The sequence below is a fragment of the Anser anser genome (genome assembly GCF_964211835.1).
Source record: "Anser anser genome assembly, chromosome: 9".
Classification (NCBI taxonomy): domain Eukaryota; kingdom Metazoa; phylum Chordata; class Aves; order Anseriformes; family Anatidae; genus Anser; species Anser anser.
Genome location: NC_139729.1, coordinates 19978409 through 19998765, shown reverse-complemented (window position 1 = coordinate 19998765; position 20357 = coordinate 19978409). Strand labels below are relative to the sequence as shown.

General features: G+C 43.1%; 1 protein-coding gene across 13 annotated transcripts in view; it reads right to left on the bottom strand.

The window, feature by feature from the left end:
* Positions 1-20357, bottom strand: part of MCF2L2 (MCF.2 cell line derived transforming sequence-like 2) — a 159747-nt gene that overhangs the window by 109920 nt on the left and 29470 nt on the right. For all 13 annotated transcript variants that reach the window (XM_083848405.1, XM_083848398.1, XM_083848403.1 and 10 more), the window contains exons 2-3: positions 13315-13398; positions 5221-5335 (exon numbers count right to left, since the gene is read on the bottom strand). In XM_083848405.1, the coding sequence (XP_083704531.1) occupies positions 5221-5335; positions 13315-13398 (199 nt within the window). The remainder of the gene's footprint in view (positions 1-5220; positions 5336-13314; positions 13399-20357) is intronic.

Sequence of the window (20357 nt, the reverse complement as noted above, 5' to 3'; positions counted from 1 at the left end):
TTCAGACAAGAAAATACAAGAGAGAAGCAGCAAAGGAATTTTCTCATGAAATTGGGCTTGGCGAGAACAGTCACGGGGGAGGTCTGGGAATAACGCACATATGGGAATAGAAACATTGCTCATCAGTTGCCACCGCAAATCACACGGCTTCACAGGCCAGTTAAAGAGATAGACTGGGGAAAGGGAAGATGAAACGGATACTGATATACTGGAGTTATACTTGGATTGAAATAGAGAAAAGAGCAAAGGAGAGCAGTTAGTGTGCAGCCCCGCCGTGGTGGGCTACTGCCCGCATTTCTCTTCCATGGAGACCAAGCAGAGTAACCCCGGCTGCTGGCAAAGACCAAGCCTGCCAACCAGCTGGGCTCGGCCCATGGAGCTGAAGGGGAAAACCCAGGTCAGAATGCACAGAATACATTACACGAACAGTGCAGACACAATCCTAGCTGAGCATGAGTATGACGAGCAGGCTAAGGCAGGAGATTTGAGAGATTTGTTCAGGTAAAATGAGAACCAGACCATGAAGCAAACAATTCTGGCAGCTATTACAGTACGTATTACTTACAACACTGAACTTAGTGCACTGTCTGAGATGAAATGGGTGAAAAACGGAGAATAAAAAACTTTTAAAATAATACAATCTGAAGGAGGAAGAGCAGAAAGAGAAGGTGAGAAAACCACATGTTGCTAAAAAGCAATGTGGCTGAGCAGATCACTAAAGAAAAGTGAGGGACTGGTTACATCACTCAAAATCATGCTGGCAGACTAGGCAAAGGCAAGCAGTAAAAATACCATTCACAGATACACCTTTGTAAATCTTGACTGCTATGGGCTGACGGATGCAACACGAAGAGGATCTTAACATGAGAGCTACTTTTGGACAACAGAAAATGGGCCTGCAACCCTGGCACAAAGCTAGACCTGAGCTTCTGTAACGTTATTCCCCACATTTCATCCCGACTTTCAGGATGGTATCAACTGTCTTCACTGAGCTAAGCCAATGGTACCTGTATGTCTTTTTATTTATTATTATTTTTTAATGACTAGACAGGGCTGATTTAAGACCTAAATTTAGCCAGGGAAACAGAAAGAGTGTCAGCAAGTGATCCTATTTCAGTCAGCATACCAAAAGGAAAGGCCATTCCGAGGTCTGAATGTCATTTGGCACTACGGGATGTGCACAGGCAAACAGCCATGGGAAGAGGCCTGGCCAAAATGACCGCATCGGTGCAAGCAGATGTACAGCTGAGAAGCCCCACTCGCATGTGTGCATCCAGAGGAAGGAAGTTCATTTGAAAACAAGCACACAATCAGTGTTTTATCAGTACTGTAATATCTCTACCCTTGTTACGGACATGCATAGGGATTTCTCCAGTTCTCTGAACAGAGGGATTTGAAGAGAATCAGGCACAGCAGATAAACATCAAGCTTGCTTCCAAGTCTGATTCTTGCCTAGACATGGCTAGCAGGCAAATTCCCTCTCCCTCAATGAAATGTGTGCAGTCAGAGCTCCATCCTCAGCTCTCAATTCAGGTTAGCCCTTGAACACTGATTTGAGGAGGCCAGGAGACTCTGAATTTGTTGACCTCTTTAGGAAGAAGAGAAGGGCACCTGTTCACCAAAGTAGTTTGTCCATGTCAGTTGAAAGAGAAGGGAATTCTGGCTGTGGAATAAAGTGAGCAAAAAAGGGCTTTCTGCAGCTATCTATTGTAAGCATGCACGCGCAGAGGAATGCATTTGCAAATATCACGCTAACTAATGTTTGGGCATGTCTATGTATGTAGGTCCGTTTTGTGGGGCACTCTCATGACCAGGTGTTGAAGCAGATGGAAAATTAACCAGATTATGGAAGTCTTACTGGGCTGAACTTCTGCCTTGGAAAGCAGTTCATGTTTTAAAACACAAAAGTGCAGGGGTTGCTTACAGCCCACCCCACAGTACTGTGCTACACCACAGCTGATAAAGCACATTTGCCTGGTAGCTTCAAAGATGAGATAATGCCAGTGCATCTAAATAACAACACTTGTTATCTACCTGTGTCTTCAATGTTTTGTCATATGGGCACAGAAGACCAGTTATTCCAGAGGGACTTAGAAAGTTACTAACTTGCTGAATGATGTCATCTGCGATCACAGACCTTATCTGCACAACGAGCACAAACTTTATTCTGCAGGATACACAGAAACAAACACTACAAAGGACAGATGTTCTCCCTACATTTGTCTGAAAAATTACACCGATTTCTCTGGTTCACTGAGCTATGAACAAAAGTATTTTCTATGCTAAACTGGGTGAACTGCTTTTCAAATGATACTTCATCTTACCTGATTCATGGCCATATCCCTTGTAACTCCACAAGAGTTGGAGATTATTTTCTTCTCTTAGTCCCTTTGATACTTACACATTCTCCTTGAGAATAAAATAAAACGTGAACTACTAGCAGCAAGTAACTGGAAAGCTATCATAGTACACACTGTACAGTAGTACTGAAAAAAATAACAAACGCAGTCCCTTTACTGCTTGCTGAGATGTAGGAAGGATACACTCTCTTTGTAAGGATCAACCGACAGCAGATTAACAAAGATCTGCTGCACCCAAACAGATGCACTACTTACGCAAACAAAGATTTTACTTCATATAATTATGTCATAAATCACAACCAAAGCTCGTCGCTCAGGTTCTTCTCCTTCTAAGTTAATACCTTTGTCCCTCAACTTCTACACCAAGGTTGGCAAGTTTCATAGCAATTCAAGAAGTGCAGAGTCAATGTCTCTAAAAGCACTGCAACAAATTCTAGAAAAATCCTTGGATAACTCGTATCTTGATGGCGAGATCTATGATTGAAACTAAGAGTCAAACCAATGTGCTGGTATGCAGTAAATGTAGGTTCAAATTCCAGCCTGTCACTGGCCTTGAACAGGTTGTTTAAATCAAGCTGAACAATCAATTTCCTCAATATGAGCTTTGGCGAACTTGTCTGTAGCGTAAGATACTACTTACACATACCTCATCTTCTGGAAAACTGGCATATCAGAGCTGTCATGACTTACTAAATTATGAGATTTGATTCGTCACTCATTGTTCATTGCTCTGGCGTCCCTCAGGAGAAGAGGCTGAAGAATCAAAGTATTTCTCCAACATTACCTTGAATCACCCACCAGCATACCAAATACAAAGAATCGGCAAACTAGCTTTGTGCTTATCTCAGCTATTATTGCTATTTTATTAACCCTGAAGCTGGTCATCCTCCCAGTCCTGAAGCTAGTGAAGAAATACAGAAGAGTTTCTCCTTCCAGAACAAAGGCCCTACAGAGCAGAGGGAAACAATGAAGCCGTTAAACTCACAGTGTGTGGTTTCTCTCAGCTTGCTTTGGCAACTCCATATGGGGAATACATGTAGGTGGAGCTGGAAAACTTCTTACCTAAACTTGAAGGAGGCACGTTTTCCCCTCGTTATCCTCTAAGCACCTTTATACATGAGACCACAGGAAATAATAAATCGCTGCTGTACTTCTAACTAGCACAAACAGCCATGGTCCAGAGACAGGATCAGGGGACTGAAAAAATATTAAGCTCTTTTTGGATAAACAGAAAGTAATTCAGCAGCCATACCACAGCCTATTTCCTCAGAGCAGTGGAAGTGAGTTTGTTTCACTCCACTTACACAGCTGCAGGCAAACAGCAGGGAAACATCCTAGCTGTAGAGCAATCTCCCAGTAAACAAAGCACCAGAAAGCACAATGTGCTTGCCAGAATGCTGTCAACAAGGCACTCACCTCTCTTTCCCACCCTGCTTTAGTGACTTGCTGGTGGCTGTTCCACGAGAGCAATCTCTCTCTTATTTTTCATTCCTTAAAACAGTTTCTTAAAAACAGTACAAAAATAACTGTACTGTAACATTTCCCAGAGGTAAGGCTAGTCTACAGTGTATACAGCCCAGGATCCTACACTTCCCCCAGCCTAGCCAACTGCATCAGCCTTTTACACTGTTGCTGCTTTTCTTTTCAGACATCCAAGAACCCTGTTGCCCCTCTTTTTACAATGCAGCAACAGACAAAGCTTAGATACTAAGGCTTTGTTTGGTATCTTCCTTCCTCAGGCTGCTGCTTAGACCTCAAGGAGAAGACACAAAAATCAGAGTATGGAATGCAATTCACCAGATGTTTATCTAGGGGCAGTGACCAGAGGACACAGTTCAGCTATCACAGAAGACAAAGAGGAGTCTTTTTACTGACTTTAAATGACCTTAGAAGCAAAAAGCATAAGATGATATTCGGTTTACAAAGTTATAGTCTTCCTGATAACAGCTTTCCTGATAACATGCAAATCGCATTTGATAATCTATAATGCACAACTCATAACAGGAAGGCTGGTATGTGTTCTCACTGCACTGCTGACCTCAACAGCACCGTGGCAAATGCTTGTTCCAACCCCAGACTGCGTGGATCTTCTTAGTTTGTCTGTTCCTGAGGACACAACCCACACACTGCCCTCAGCTTGTGTGACACATCCCCTAATAAGCCAATTACAAGGTCACAGATCCTCAGTCCTAAGAAGTTTACCAGCTTTCTTGAGTCTGGTCTGTCTGACTTCTGGTGAGCTTAGAGCATGATGTTTGCACTTATGACTTCCCTCATCTGCCTATATGTCCTATGCAGTTCCAGCCCTGGAAAGATCTGGTTTGTGGGGCATCATGAAATAAACAGTACATTGATATGACAATTTTTTCACTTTCCTCTTGGGGCAGAGGGAAAGGGATTCTCACAAAGACAAAATTAACAAAATACATTTCCACTAAGATTAGGTATTAATAACTGTTCAAGCAAAGCTAGTCTGTCCAGTCAGAGCTTGGTATGCTTCCTGGGAAGTGTTAGAAATAGATGCAACTCTCCACTTGTTATATCCAGTGCCCCTGAGAGTTATCACAAATAGCCCATCTTAGCTCCCTTTTGATCTGCTCCCTTTACTGTCACTCTACAGATCTACACACCTCTCCCGTCTAGTTAAAACCCTGAAAACCTGTCCTGTGTGAAGCTTTCTTCTTCTTTCCCATGCAAATGATGCAAGTGGTACCTTGGGCTCTCTACACATAAGAAAGTTTCATACCAACTGGATGGATGCAGAATCTCTGGTACATCTAGGTAGCACCGCTAAAAGCAGTGAGCCACTGAGGAAGCAAGGGTCTGATGGAAATAAACAGACATTTATACTTAGGCTCACCTGGGAATGCTGGTTAGATATGTGACCACGTTCAGAAAATCCTCATCGGGTATGTCACTGAATCCTGCAAATTCTGGGAAGGTAATAATGGGTGCTCCATCCTTCCCTCTTCCTCCTGCGAAAGAAAGGTTGTAAATAGATTAGAGGGTGGTTTTATACCTTGGGACAGACTGGTCAATATTCAGTTGAATGGGAAACACTGGTATATCCTTCGTTGAAAAGCACACATAACCTGTATACATGGGATAAAGGAGCTCTACAATCATCTGGAAGCGTTCAGCGCCAGGGTGGATGGGGCTTTGGGCAACCTGGTCTGGTGGAAGTTCTCCTTGCCTATGGCAGAGGGGTTGGCACTAGATGATCTTTAAGGCCCTTTCCAACCCAAACCATTCTATGATTCTATGATCTTCCCATTTCACGTTCTAACTCGCTGTAGCTTCATTACCCCAATGCACTGAATTGATTTCAAATTCTGAGCAGAGCCATGGCCTCCACATTGGCCTGGGATGAAGGCAAATGGTGTCCGACATATTGACCTCGGGGCACTCCAGCTACGCTACCTGCCAGCAGCAGTGATGTGCAACATGCTGTCAGGCCAATCTAGCCAGACTTCCCCCTGGCCCAGACCGTTTGCTGTAGCCTGGAGACCAGGAACTGGGGCCAGCACCCAGTCAGGATGGTTTGTTACAGATACTTAGTGACATCTTCTGGACGTGAGCAGCAACAGCCAGGAACACAAATGGGATGCTTGCCTGCTCTGTCTCTTGCAGCGTTCAGTGCACTACCAGGTATTTAATACGTGGTTCCTGGGCACCACGCTTTCCCATTCACATACTTCAGAAACGTGAAGACATTCTTTACATGTGGGAGATGTAGCTACCTGGACTATTCTGGGTTAAAGCAGCAATATTTGCCTCTGGAGGACAAGATAAAGATTCCCCTAGATGTTCTCCTCTAAGCACCTGATAGTTTACCTGCAGTCAAAGTCAAGATTTGTCTAATCTACAAGTTTCATATGGCACTTCTCATCCTTTGTTTCCCTTTTATCTTCTCTTTCTGTTACATCCACATTCATGTATGTGTTCCTCTTCCTCTGGCCTCTTTTCGCTGAATTAGATAAGGCAGACTGATGAGGCACTGTAAGTATGTGGTTATGTATTTTTGTCACAGGATCCCCTATAAGAAGCCATCCAAGGAATGGATGCAGGCAGACAGAAAGCTGCCTTCTTCCCTTCACCCCTGGCAACAAACCTAGCAGAACACACAGGAGCAGCTTCAGACTGAGCATTTGACTAAAAGGCTGGATTAACAGCTCTCGGGCTCCTCCTCATTCCCTGAGATGGAGGTAGAACTTATGCTACTACTAAAACAGAAGAATGCTCAAGAGGTTCTTGAATACAGAAATCTTGTATTTCAAATTAAAAAAAAAAAAAAAGAAACTCACAGTTCCTGCAATACTATGAAATCAGGGTGAAGTTCAATGGAGATTTGTGAAGCAAAATTGTTAAATATTATGACAGGGAGAAAAAAGGAATGCTGGAAGTGTTGGGTGGCAAGTAATAATGCAAATGTTAGGAACGTGTTGTTCATGTCCATATCTGAACCTGTAGCGGTAGTTGGGTTACAAGGGAAAACAATCCGTACCCGTTATCCATGTATCCATCTATTTAGCAAGGTAACAAGAGTGGATGTTAAGGTATAGAGTGGAAGCTACTTATATACCCAGGGTGTCTAGAAAGCTCTCTCCTCTTTACAAGAGCAGTTCCATGCATCTACATGTTAATGCCATTTTTTTTCCCTGATACTAAACCAAAATTTGCTGCAGTATGCAAATTTTTGCAGAATGTGAACTGACAAGCTGCAGCCCCATCTCTTCCCCTGAGCCATCACCCTTACCTTCTAGGGAGTTGTCACAAGATTTCTTCCAATCCTTGAAATACTCTGACTGGCTCCTCAATGCCTTGGCAGGGCAGAGGGCACAAACTAAATACCAAGAGGGACAGCCTTCAGTCAGTTCCACAGACATCAGGTTGAAGTGCACAGAATTTCACCCCAAAGACTCTCTGTATAGTCACTGACCCTGCTGGGATTGTGCCTAAAGCCCATGCTCCCAGGCATCACTAGTGGGAAAAAAAAAAAAAAAAAAGACTATTTGCTGACCAGAAAATTTTACAATTCATTCCAAGTAAGGCAGACAAGGACAGAACAAGCTCCAACAGCTCCAGTGAAGGACAAAAGAAAAGAAAAAAAAAATCAGAACAAGGTTAAGAAAAAAAAAAAGACATAAGTAGAAAGTAAAGGCAGGAGGAGGGAGACTGAAAAGGAGTGCTGAGCAGAGTGAGACGAGAACAGGGAACAAAGCTGAGGAGAGTTACATTACGGCTAGCCAGGGCACGTCCGCTCTATTCAGCGGTGTCTGTGCAGCAAGATAAAGGGGCCAAGGACTGCCAGGAGCAAAGTTGCTTGATGGAAAGCCAAAGCAACGAGAGGCACAAGCTGAGCTAAAGGGCTGCATGGGGAGGAACGAGGTGTAATGACTTAAGTTCAGTGCAGTCTAGAGGAGAAAGAAAGATACGCTGAAAGAGAGATCATGAGCCTAGCCAGGCCTGGCAGCTGTCTTCACGCAACGCGCAGGCCTCTGCCTCGCCGGCTTGCAGCTCCTCCAGGCTCCATTAGATGCCACCCTGCAGCACTCTTCGAGCTCTCAGCCACCTCCAGCACCTTCTGGCAGCCCCAAACGCTGGCTCCAGGCCAGGGAAAGAGCAGCTGGTGGCAGTGGCTCTTGCAAGCAGCAGCCATCAGAGTTGGAGGCTCAGCTGGCAGGAACGGGCGGCTCAGGGCTATCCTCCAGCTGCGCTCACACCAGGCTCGCTTCTGACCCTGCCTCGGGGCAGCCAGGCCATCCTCTGGCAGCTGCCCACGGGGCACTGCTGCTCACACAGTGACACCCAGGCTGCTGTCACAGCTAGCCTGAGCTTTGCCTGCACAGGAAACTCACCCAGATTTCGTCTGCCATCTCCTGACGCAGAGCTGAGCTCCCCGCCCAGCCTCCGCAAACACAACGCGATGCCACCCATCAGCTCCAGCAGTTTCCTGCTAGAGGTCCAGCTCCTTTCTGTTTTCATCCTCTGCAGACAGCCAGCGTCCTGCCTCACATCCAGCCTAAATTCATCGTATTAAAGGTCCGTGTTGGTCCCTATTCCCAGCCCACCATTGCTTGGGGAAGGACATGCTGATTGTAAGCCTTGACGTGCTGTCTGAGGTAGGTTGTCAGTAAGCAGTTAACTCCCATTCCAGGTCATACAGAAGTGTGTGAAACCCAACAACTTAGAGCACTTGAGGCAGACGACATCAGCAGGAGTTGGAAAAACAAGAGGCAGAGCTGCCTGGAAAAAGGCAAGGATGAAGTGGAAAAGATTACAGTCTGCTTGACTTCCTGCCAGGTTTGCCACTCAAAAAACCAGCACCCCTTCTCTCCTCTTCCAGAGCACTTTCCTTATTTTCCAACCCAGCTTCTTGCTCAGCTTTTCCTCTTCTCTTGTGGCCTAAGGGCAAAGGGACAGGAAGAGCCCAGGTGACAGGACAGAAGTACACAGTGAATGTGGAAGGGAAAGAAAAGCAGAAGAGATGGCACAAACAGCTCCGGGGAGTGCAGGGCATGGCAATAGGACCTTGGCTCAATCTCATGTGTGCCAGTTCCCCAGGGCCCAGGGGCACAACACAGGAACAACTACGAGGTGCTATCAGATATATTTCATGTTCTTAAGACAAATTAATTTATCACAGGACACAGTGACAGATCTTCTAGCTGCCAGTACATTCTTGCTAGCTGTTACGAACAGGGCCAGAATTCAGCTGTGGCCATAAAACAGGTGAAGCGTTTCAGGGGAACGCTTATTCAGGGGAACAGGCATGACGGTTAATGGGATACTGTAGCAGAGAGAGTTTAATTTTGCTTTGCAGTGTGAAGGGTGTGATTGACAAATGAAGTGTGAGTGCTGCATTCTGAGAGCTCACACAGCTGGAGACGCATGTTGGTATGACTGATGTAAAAGCACCAAGCAATTACAACTGCAGGCCAAATTCCTGGCCACAGTTGGGATCCTAGGAAGTCAACCACTCCCCATTCTAATCCACCTATGCTTCCTGCCCAAGCACCAAACAGAGCCATGGTTTAGATGCTGAGGTGCTGCATTCAAGTCCCACTCACATCAAGCAGCTCTTTTTGTAACACGAGCAGCTAGACTTGTAAAATAATATCTAACCAGGTATTAGCAAATATGCTGAATCCTTTGGGAAAACAAAACCAGGCTATCAGCAGAAGTTCCAGAAGTTTGTCTGCAATTTTACAGCACACACCTTGCCGCCTGCCCCAGACACCAACTCATCAGATAGTATTGGAAAGTTTTCTTTCAAATTTTGCTGACGTGCAGGCAAACTGCTTGTGTCTGCCCACATGCAGAGAGCTCCCTTAGTCATAGCAGAGCCAAGCACAGTTCATCTTGTGGGTCAGACAGATGAAGGGTTCGGTCATACCTTGGCTGAAGTTTCTCTGCCTTGGTTAGGTTTTGCTTTTTCCATGCTCTGGAATAGCTTTTATTTTGTTTCTCCATGTTGATTAAGGGCTATGAATGCTGAATTTCTTATTAAAGTTAAATCACACTTCCTGGGCTTAGGTTTTTCCACAATCTCCAAATTGTCCTTTCAGCAGGGTCAGGCCAGGTTTTCCAAAAGGCTCAGTTCAAGCAGGAAGCAGATGGCCAAATGCCCTCCAGGCTTCAGAAATTAAATAAGCTGGCTTCACAGTCAGTTACCATTTTCAGATATAGTCTCCAATGCACTAAAGTGCATTGACTTAGGAAGAGCAGAACAAAAAGAAAATGAATCTCTGCTAACACACTTCGTGACAGTTTGTCTAATAAATTCGTGATTTAGTAACAGGATCTTTTATTGCTGCATGTGGCAGATTGGGTTCTTTGACAGAGTAATTAGAGATAAGAACAGGTTGTGAAGGTGCAGATAAAAAGAGAGAAGGCAGGAGCAGTTCCAAAAGCAGGTTGGTACAGTGGGTTATTAGTCTATCAGTGGGACAGGAACAGTATTTTACCAGTGTCTCTCCATCCTTCAGTAAAAACTGGTTCATGTTAGAATAGGCAGCTTCTCAGTACTACCTATCCTTGTAATCTAGTACTCTTAACAGCTACAGGAAACACAAACATAGCTGCATATGTGTGCAAAGCACTCCTGTGTTGTCACAGCTGTAATCCCATAATTAGGAGCTCAGTTGTCAGGGAAAGGAAAGAGGCAGCGGTGGTTTCAAAACTAGAATTTAACCACAAGAGCCAGCATTCCCACTAGATCTCACAAGCTAAGCAAGGTTACATCAGCGCACAGAAAGGAAATGACGAAAGTAAACTGCACGATTAAGGACCTCATCACATTGCATTTCAGCCTTTTCCATGACCACAGCAGTCCAGGGAAGCCTTGGGAGAGTCTCCCTATTATTGGCATGAACAGTACAGTCTTGGTTAGTTGGGTAGCTAGAGAACCAGGATATGCAGGAGGCTGCCAGTGTCTAATTCATTATAACTAGACCATGTCAAACACTAAACTTATTAGCTGGCTACGTAATTCTCATCAGGTGGTCCTGAAACTACAAGACAGTCAGATCCTCTTCTGAGAAGTTTTAGCACAGCAATAGTAAAGTGTTTCTAGTGAGTCATGTCCAGAGAAAACAAAGAGCCTCTGGTTTCAATTGTTCTACTCTTTTCTGCTTTACTGCACAGAAATATCATGATTGCATTACCCCTGACCTCAGATGATAGCTGTTAAGAAAAAGCTGATATCAACCAAAAATACTTTTTTTCACTTTTTATTTATATATATATATAAAAAAAAAGTTTGCAAAAGCGATTTGAGTTATTCTCATCACTGGACAAATGCATCTGGGGTCTCCAGGACTGAACAGGAGAGCTCAACAGCATCAGAAGCTGTGCAGTAGCACAAACCAGACTGTCACTGCTAACACACACTGAGTTCTGCATGTGCGTGCATGGCAGAGGTGTCTAGCTGCTCTCTCAAGGCTGTAGCCTATAAAGTGAAAGAAATCTAACTAGTATAAAACAGAACATTTTTACAAAGCTGTTCAGAAAAAACATATGATCCATCAGGCCAAAGCAGTCTACAGGTTCGAGTGTCTTACTGGCTGCTGTGATGAGGCTAAGGAGCAGAGGGTTTTTGTCAGACAGCAGTGACTGAGCTGGAATGTGACAGCATGGAAAACCAGGAAAAAGGCTAAGTCTCAGGAGATTTTCGGTTACCAAGTAAGCAAGCACTGAGGCACCAAAATATCTGTGGTTGCTTGTGCACAATGAAAAGCAGCAGAGCTACATGCTAGATATAGCTTTTACTAATAGTCTTAAAAGCTGCAAACCAGGACCAGGTTGCTCAAAGCCCCATCCAGCCTGGCCTTAAGCTCTTCCAGGCATGGGGCATCCACAGCTTCTCTGGAAAACCTGTTCCAGTGCCTCAACACCTTCATAGTATAGAATTTCTTCCTAATAGCTAATCTAAATGTACCCTTTTTTAGTTTAGAACCATCACCTCTCATCTTATCACCACACTCTCTGACAAAGAGTCCGTCCCCGGCTTTCCTGTAGATACCCTTTAGGTACTGAAATGTCACTATGAGGTGTCCCTGAAGCCTTCTCTCTTCACCAGGCCGAACAACCCCAACTCTCTCAGCCCATTTGCATAAGAGAAGTGCTCCAGCCTTCCGACCATCTTCATGGACCTCCTCTGGACTTGTTGTAATACACCCATGTCCTTCTTGTGCTGAGAGCCAAAAAGTTGCTCTTGCTAGTGAAGACTGAAGCAAAAAAGTCATTGAATACCCAAAAGGAGTTGAGCAGTGATTAGAATTCCCTGTTTCCTTCCTTGTATTTAGAATATTTTAAAAAGTCGGTTAGCACTAACAAAAGGCATTAGAGAACTGCTTCACTCATGCTATACCCTAAGGGAGAACTGGTTTCAAATTTGACAACAGGCCCCAGATTAGGGGATTGTCATCTCCCACTCAGTCATTTTTGCAGCTAAGCAACTAGCACAAAGGGGAAGGGGCTCCCAGCTTTTCCTGACAAGCCAAAAGAGAACACTGCAACATTACTCCATAAAAATTGTCTTTGGATAGATGCTATATTAGCATTTCTTTGTTACCCTGCACTGAACACAATGGTAGAATGCATACTTTAAAAGACAAAGATGCAGCAAGGATTGGGCCTGCTGAGCTGAGCATTTGCAGAGCCAGGTCTGTGTACTCTCTGCACTGCGCATCCAGTGTTCCTGTCCACCAAGCAGAGGAGGGACAGGCTGGAGGGACATACCTTACTATGACCATCTAAGTGTTTTGTGCAAATTAATGATACCTCACTGTGTGTCTCTAGGGAAGATGGAAAGAAAATTCTTAGTTTCCTTATTTGCAAAACAGACAGAAAGAGACAAAAGATGTTGCCAGAGACCACAAAGTCTACAGCAGAAACCATTTTAGGACAAGGATTTCTCTTCTGCAGGAGGCAAAATATGTTAAATAATCTGGCAAATATTTCAGTATCAACTATTTCTTTGGGGCAGGAACTGCGTCACTTTGTGCAATTGCAAACTTCAGGCAAACAAAGGAATATGGTATAATCAAATCTTTAAAAGATTAGAACCTTACACTATAGAAATGAATCATTTCTAAAACAAAGGCAAATGAGGAAGAGGGGGGAGGTCATGAATAACTCCCTGATAAACCAGAACTTTTCCCACAAACAACAAGCTTGGACATTGTGGAAATATATGTACTGAAAGCTTTATTTAATTTCTTACCATTGTGGAGAACACAAAAAATTAACTCGCCTTAAGAAAAACAAGCACAGCAAGCTGGCACATATCAGTTCCATGCACTGTGAGGGTCTGATTATAACGGCCCTTTTCACTGGCAATATAAAAATGCTTTTGCAACTGCTGTGCAGAGCTGAAGAGTGACCATCAGTGCAACAGATTCCAGCACATTTCCAAGAGAATCCCAGAATGTAATTACTGGAAAATTCTTACCTGACAAGATAGCAAACTGCCTGTGAAGCTGTTCTATTATATCCACTGCAACCAGCGGTCGTATCTCCTGCTGCATGATTTCATCTGTGTAAGGAAAGCAGAAATCTTCAATGAGTTAATAAAACCTTAATAACAATTTTTACACCCTTCAAGAACCCAGCAAACAAAGATGACACTCAAATGAAAATAGCCTGGCTTGACTATTGGCGCAGATATGATCTGACTGTCATGGATAAGTTTATGATACTTACAGTCTCATCTTCAGCCTACTTACTTTTCTATTGCCATTTGATTTCACAGAGCATTTCATAAACCAGCTCCAATAGACTTGCCAGAGTTTGTCACAGATTTGCTCAAGCTGATAGACTGCCCCTTACTAATTCATGTTCTGTATTAAGCTACTGAATTTGGGCCACCACGTAAAGCAGCTTTTCAGTCTTTCAAACAGTAAAGTCTATTTCAGACACAGAACCACGTTCCACTCCAAACTCCCTGGTCTCTTCTTAAGGACTGTGTGTAACCAACCAACCCAGAACAGTTTCCTTTGCTGATGCTTTTTCCGCTACCAGCAAGTATACAGTAAAGGGAGGAAATAAGGGGCTGTGAAGCTTTCTTCACACGAAAACAAAGCCTGTTCTTTTTAAGTAAGCGCTAACAAGTTAAAAATATCTTGACAAGCAGCTCAAGAAAAATATTGACAATATTTGCACATGTGTAGATTCTGTGTGATCTATACAGTATCCAGCAAGTATAATCTGCATTGAGCTAATTTGATGTCTCTCAGTAACAGGTACTTACTGGAACAGGTAACTCTTCTCCCTGCTCTTCAGCACCATCTAGACAAGCAACATTTTTTACTCGGGAATAGCTGCTATCTTAACTGGCAAGATCCAGGTTTATCTTGCAATAGTACCTCTTAAAATTGGGCCTTTCGCCACTTTACTGCTACAGACAACAGCCAGTCCTGGATTTGTAGAGCTGCCTCTGTACTAAGCTCTGCCTGAACCACCCAGGCAACAGGTGGAAGGAAGGAAGAAGGACGCAGATGGATCAGACAGCAGACTAAAGGCAAATTGCTGCTGTATTTAAGCATCAAGATCTTCACTGATGTCAATACGAAGCATGCACTGAAATACTTTGGTGCACCTGGTTTAAAATACACTGTCCAGAAAGAGATATGGAGGTCAGAGAGGCTAGAAATTGCTTCTCCTGCATCCTAGTCTGTTGCCCAAAATACTGTCTCTATCCTACTTTCAGACATCCATTCTGATCCTTTCCAGAACTAGGAATTTATTTTAAAATTACATACAGCTTGGATTTTTGTGTCCATTCCCTAATTCTTTAGACTCATTCAACTTTCAAACATTCCACTAATGTCAAGACAGTAACTGGAGAGGAAGTGTCATTGCCTTCTCCTTGGCAGAGGGTGACACCACATGAAGAGAAGCAGCATAGGTGTGGGGTGATACACTAAACAAGGAAGTAATTGCAAGCAATAGGAAAAAAAAATCTCAAGGGGGTGGATTCTACAAGTCATCTCTAAGAACTAAAGAGGGGAAAAGTCAGACTGAAATGAGTTATATTTTTAATTTGTTATCCTCATTTCCATCCTGTTTATGCAGCCTATTGTCAGCTTTTCCAGTTCTTACAGGTGGCTAAGAGTGACCGGAAGAGCAGAGTAATGAATCACAGTTAATGGGCTTGATTTTAGTAGTGTTCAGAGCTTCTCAAAGGAAAGCCCACTGAGCAGGAAGGGATAGATTTATTATCTATATGGTAGATATAGATATACCAGCCAACAGCCATAAAAGCACTCCATCTTTTGAGAAAACTGAAACAGGCAAAGCAACTTATTAAGTTAAGCTTATTAAACTTATTAAGTTTTTCCTTTTTTATTTATTTATATAGTTTTTTTTGTTCTGCCATTTCCCCCACAGGTCCTAGTCTGGACATGCTTGGAGTTTAAGGAAAGGCAAAACAGAACCTTTAAATATACAAGGTTATTTATTACAAAGCCAAGAACACTACAAGCCAGATTTCTCCACTAGCTGCTTAAGAACAGCATGATGATGGCTGTGTTTAGAGTCAGATAAATACTACATCCGAGGAACCCCTAACAAAAAGGGCCTATAATGTATGAATGCAGTTCTCAAGAGGTACTGACAAGTGTCTCCAGATCTTTGGTCAAAGACCTCTATTATCCTTTGCGCAGTCTACTTGAAGTGCTCCTGAATCACTGCAGTAGTAATAGAGCCGTCTTTGTCAAAGTGCAGGTTGGCAGCAAGATGGAGGCAGACGAGAAGAGGGGTGTTAAGACTAAATACCAAAAAAATGAAGTAGGAAAAGAAAATTAAAACTAAATATTTTAATTTTAAATATTTAAAGTATGGACCCTCAGAACTGAGATACCCTGGAGCATCCGCTGAAGAAACCACTGTTGATTTCAGCATTTGGAAAATGCAAAGATATTGTGAAAACCGTGAAGCCCAACAGGTAGACAGGTGCACTTAGGTTTAGGTGGCCAAGGCTGAGCTTGTACCAAGCAGTAGCATAAACGTAGCAAAGGTTTCTACAGTGGCCGAGGCCATCACAAGGAGGCTCAACAGAAGGGAAAAATGAACTAGAAAACATGCTGCCATCTCCAGCCTCTCTCAGACTTGCTTATTGCTCCAGGGTAAGACAGCCTGCCAGCCAACAGTTTGCTGTTGATGTTTGCCAATACGAAGCCATCACTGATATCAAACAGTTGAGAAGAACAGAACTTCCCCCCTTCATATAGCTGCTGTAGTAGCTTGCTTTAAAAATAGTTAATTTCTGGTTTCTAAAGATCCTTTTTCTACCACAAGAAATTTGTGGTGTAAGGGTAAGATGAGGTAATAGAAACAAGAACTGCAGAGTGCCAGTCAGGTCTCTTCAAATCCCCTGACTGGGCAAGACTTTCTCCAGCAAGCCATGTGGGATTTCCTGTAAAACCCGCACTCTGTACAAGACTTTCAGATGACGAGAAAGGTATAAAATAGATTTGGTGACTAGGAGTTAGCGCAGAGTTAGCAATCAAGTCTGAGTCCTTGGAAACACATGACTACCTGGGGCTGATAAAGAAAGTTTTTCATCTTTGACTAAATGAAAAACATGGAAAAAAAATCTTAAATGATCCTACAGGTCTGGTTTTGTTTTAAAGCCAAGACATTTTGCCTGGCATTAGTGAGCATTAAGCAGTTCATCTCTTCCACTAGACTTTATCCCAGGAGGCTCTGTAGCCTTTCTGGCCCACATACTGCAAGCCACATGCACACAAGATGTGGTGTTCAGCCTCTCAGGCAGAAGCAACGTGCCATTTTCTTATGTGATATATACCACGGCTGAGAAAAGCCTGCTTTACCAGCTCGCTATCAGCATGCCAGCCTAAGAGCTGCAGCTTCTTGGACTGCTTCAGAAAAGCTTATTGGCATATTTTAATTCATTACACAGGGGCCCAAAAGTCAATGGGAAAGGTTAAGGAAGCCGAAAAGTCACAGGAATTTGACAACAATTGTCTTGCTTCATTGCACCTTGCTAATATCCACAGAAGAAATTTACCAACCCCTGTTTGCTCCAGAGCAGTCCTGTCCTCTGCCAAAAACGCACATAGCCACGAAGCTGCACATCATCTCAAGGCGTACACCAGCCAAGGGGCTGGAGCACGGTTCTCTAGGCAGCCTTTTTGAGCATTTCCTAGCTTCTGTCTGGTTACTCCTGAGGTCTTCACTTTTTTTTTATTGACAAGGCAGCCACATTTAGCTTCTCAAATTTAAAAAAGAATAAAGTTGAATTGATCAAACAGTATTCTGTGGAACAATGCCAGTCCCCTATGCAGGTCACCAAAGCTGAATCTTTACACATACCATGCAGAACTTCATTACTTGAGCTAATTCAAGTTGCCAGGACAATTAAAATGTGAATAAGGATGTGATGCTAGAAGGGAAAAAAATGAAACAAGTCAGTTTATCTACCCTTGGTGCTCCTCTTAAACTGCTATATGTTCAGTTCCTAGCAGAGATCATTCAAATGTTTGCATGCGAGACCAGTTTCCTTGCAGAAGCATTAGGCCTTGCATTGTTGTTTCCCAAGCGTTTCTACCAAGGGGAGAGAAAAAGAAGAGCAATTGCTATAGTCACGTCTGACAGCTTCTCCTCCCTTCCCGATCTCTAGAGAGGCTAGCTGCAATTGTGCTATCCCATTTTTAAGAGAAAAGCCATTCAGTTATGCTCATAATTCTTCACTGTGCAGTGAAACATGCGTGGGTTTCCCCCGACACACGCTTTCTATTTTGCTTCTCGTCACAGCTGTATTCATTCCTGCAGGTCTGGTGCACAGCACACAGACTGCCGCCTTCAGAGCTACGCCAACAGCAGCTGATTAAAAGCTCCAATGAATGTAATCTTGTCCCCTCCTCTCGGAGCAGAAACTAGTTTATATGCTAATGGCAACTAATGGTTTCCAGCAGCGTCGGTGAGATGACCTGCTGGAGGGAAAGATTGGATTGCGCCAAGCAGATTGACACAGCAGTGCCTACTGCTCCACGAAAGACAACCCAAGGCAAGCAGCCATAGCAGGACACTGGGGTTTCTTTGTTTTTAGCGACTGAATGCTGCAACTGCCTGGCCTTCTGTTAGAAAAGGAGGGGGGTTCTTCAATCCCCCATCTGAAGTCACTAATCTTGGAATAATGGGTTACAAATTTCCAGAGCAAAGTTCATCTCTTCCTAATGACAGCCTAATTATGCAATTCACATTTATATCATGCTGTGGGAGAAGGAGGGATGGAAGACAGCTGGGAGTGAATTTAAATCTCTGCAAAATTGGTGGAGTACATCAGCCTACTTCTGCTTTGTACAAGCTCAGTCAACGATGACCCTCACAGTATTAAATCAAAACTGTGGATTTGGAAAAAAAATCAGATTGCTGTTACGATGGGAAAAGTGCCAGGTAGAATTAAGCATAAAGCCAGAGATTTCATTTGAAGAGCATTAAAGGACATCTAATGTCAGGCATTCTCATTCTTCTTTAAAATTACCAAAGGACATCACAAATCCAGAGTCTGAAAGCTGTGAAGTACCTACAGTTCAAACACCCAAGTTCTGTGTCTTCTGGCCATGAACAAAAACCCAGTTAGCAAAGTGTATATCAGAGCTAAGGTAGATTTCAAGAATTAAACATAAAAAGGAGACAGTCAAATTTGCATGTCATCAATTAAAAGGTTTAAGTAGGCTAAAGGGTTTTAAAAATACTCTATCCAACCAGAATTTTCAGTGCAAGCCTTTAAGTAAAGCGTTTCCCTTCCTGAAGGCCAAAACGTACTTATAGGTTGTTACATCAGAGAAAGAAGCTTTTGGTTTGGGTTTCCTTTTTTTTTTTTTTTTTTTTTAATTCTATTTATTTCCCTTCCTCACTATGTGTGCCCTTTGTTTACTTTTTGATAGTTTGTTTACTCTTCCAGCCTGAAGAGAGAAACAGCAAGATCGGTTCCTGGTGCAAGCTGGCCACATGTGCTACAGATTGATTGCTCTAGGCGGAACTAAAAACCCAGCTATCAACAGAAGGGAAATCCCATCCTTTCTCTTATCCTTCTACAGTATTACAGACAGGCAGGCATCAATGAGGTAAGGATACTGTGCAGGTCAACATTGCCACAATGTAAAAGGGAAATTTCCAGTTTATCCTCAGAGAACAACAGCTGTTAGCAAACTGCAAGGACTTTAAGGACTTGCTTGCAGTGCTTTTCAAGTCACAAGGAGTCCAGCTCACTCCTTTACATTAGAAATACAAGTGAACCGTAGTTATTTTGGATCCAAACCTGAACTCCCCCCAGGACCAGAGGCTTTAGATCCAGGCTTCCCGGTTGTTGCCAGGTCAGCAGACCCCTCAGGCACACGCTTAAGGCAAAGTTACGTCCCTGTGCAGCTGCACTGAAACTGGAGGAAATGTACACATACTTAGAGGTCTGTTTTGTTAAACGTTTAAATGTGTAATTATCTAAAATGACACAGTAGAGGCAGGAAGTTCAGATACAGAATTAGAATCTGAGCCCAGGGAATCCCAAGACTTGGAAGCAGTGAATTTGACAGTTCTCAATCAGGAGAATTTATGGCTTAAAAATCACTGATTCACTTGAGTCAAATTGGTGAGCAGGCTCAGGAACCCAGGCAGGATGGGTCCCTGCTGCTACCATATGCGGTGCTGTTGCTGCTAATGTGCACCCTCCGGGGTTTATTTCAGCTTTCTAAGCCAACTTTAAAAAATGTTGGTATAGACTTCCCTGGGGGAAGAAACTGATTTTGCCACATTTTCCCATTAACCACTTCTTGAAAAACAATCTTTTGATGTTCATGTTTGGCTGTCTGGTGTGCACAGAGTGTCACCCTTCAAGGATTTCTACAGTTATTTAGTGCCACAACGCATCATGCATTTATGCACACATCTATGAGTGCTTGGTTAATGATCACCATAAAAGCTAAATTTTAAAAACTAACGCAAAATTACTAAAGCATACACTATCATTGTTTACTTTAGGTGACTTCATATCCCAACCTGTTCTGAAGATACTTGATATAACATTGCTGCAAAATCATGAGATAGTGATTAATAAATCTCATACACCATTGACTATCCATAATCAGCATAGAAAAAAGAAACACCATTCCACATCATTTGCACAGCAAAATAATTGTTTTGAAATAGATGTTACCTGTTTTCACAGAGCACAAAGGATATCATATAGAAGTTATATTCTGCTCCCCAGAAAACAAACTTCCCTGATTAAAAGACATTCAAGGCCAAGGTCTAATCTCGGTAACACCTTCACGGACTGAATCCAGATTTACAGCAGCACAACCCAGCACCTTGTCTACTCCCTCAGCTGTAAACACTTCTTGATAGTTTCTAAATTTTGCCAGATAAAAGTTAATTCATCGTCTTCCCAGAAAATGCATGCTTCACAGCAACACTGGACTGCTGGAACACAAGTTCCTGGTCAGAGAACAGAACTCAATAAAAGACGGTTTC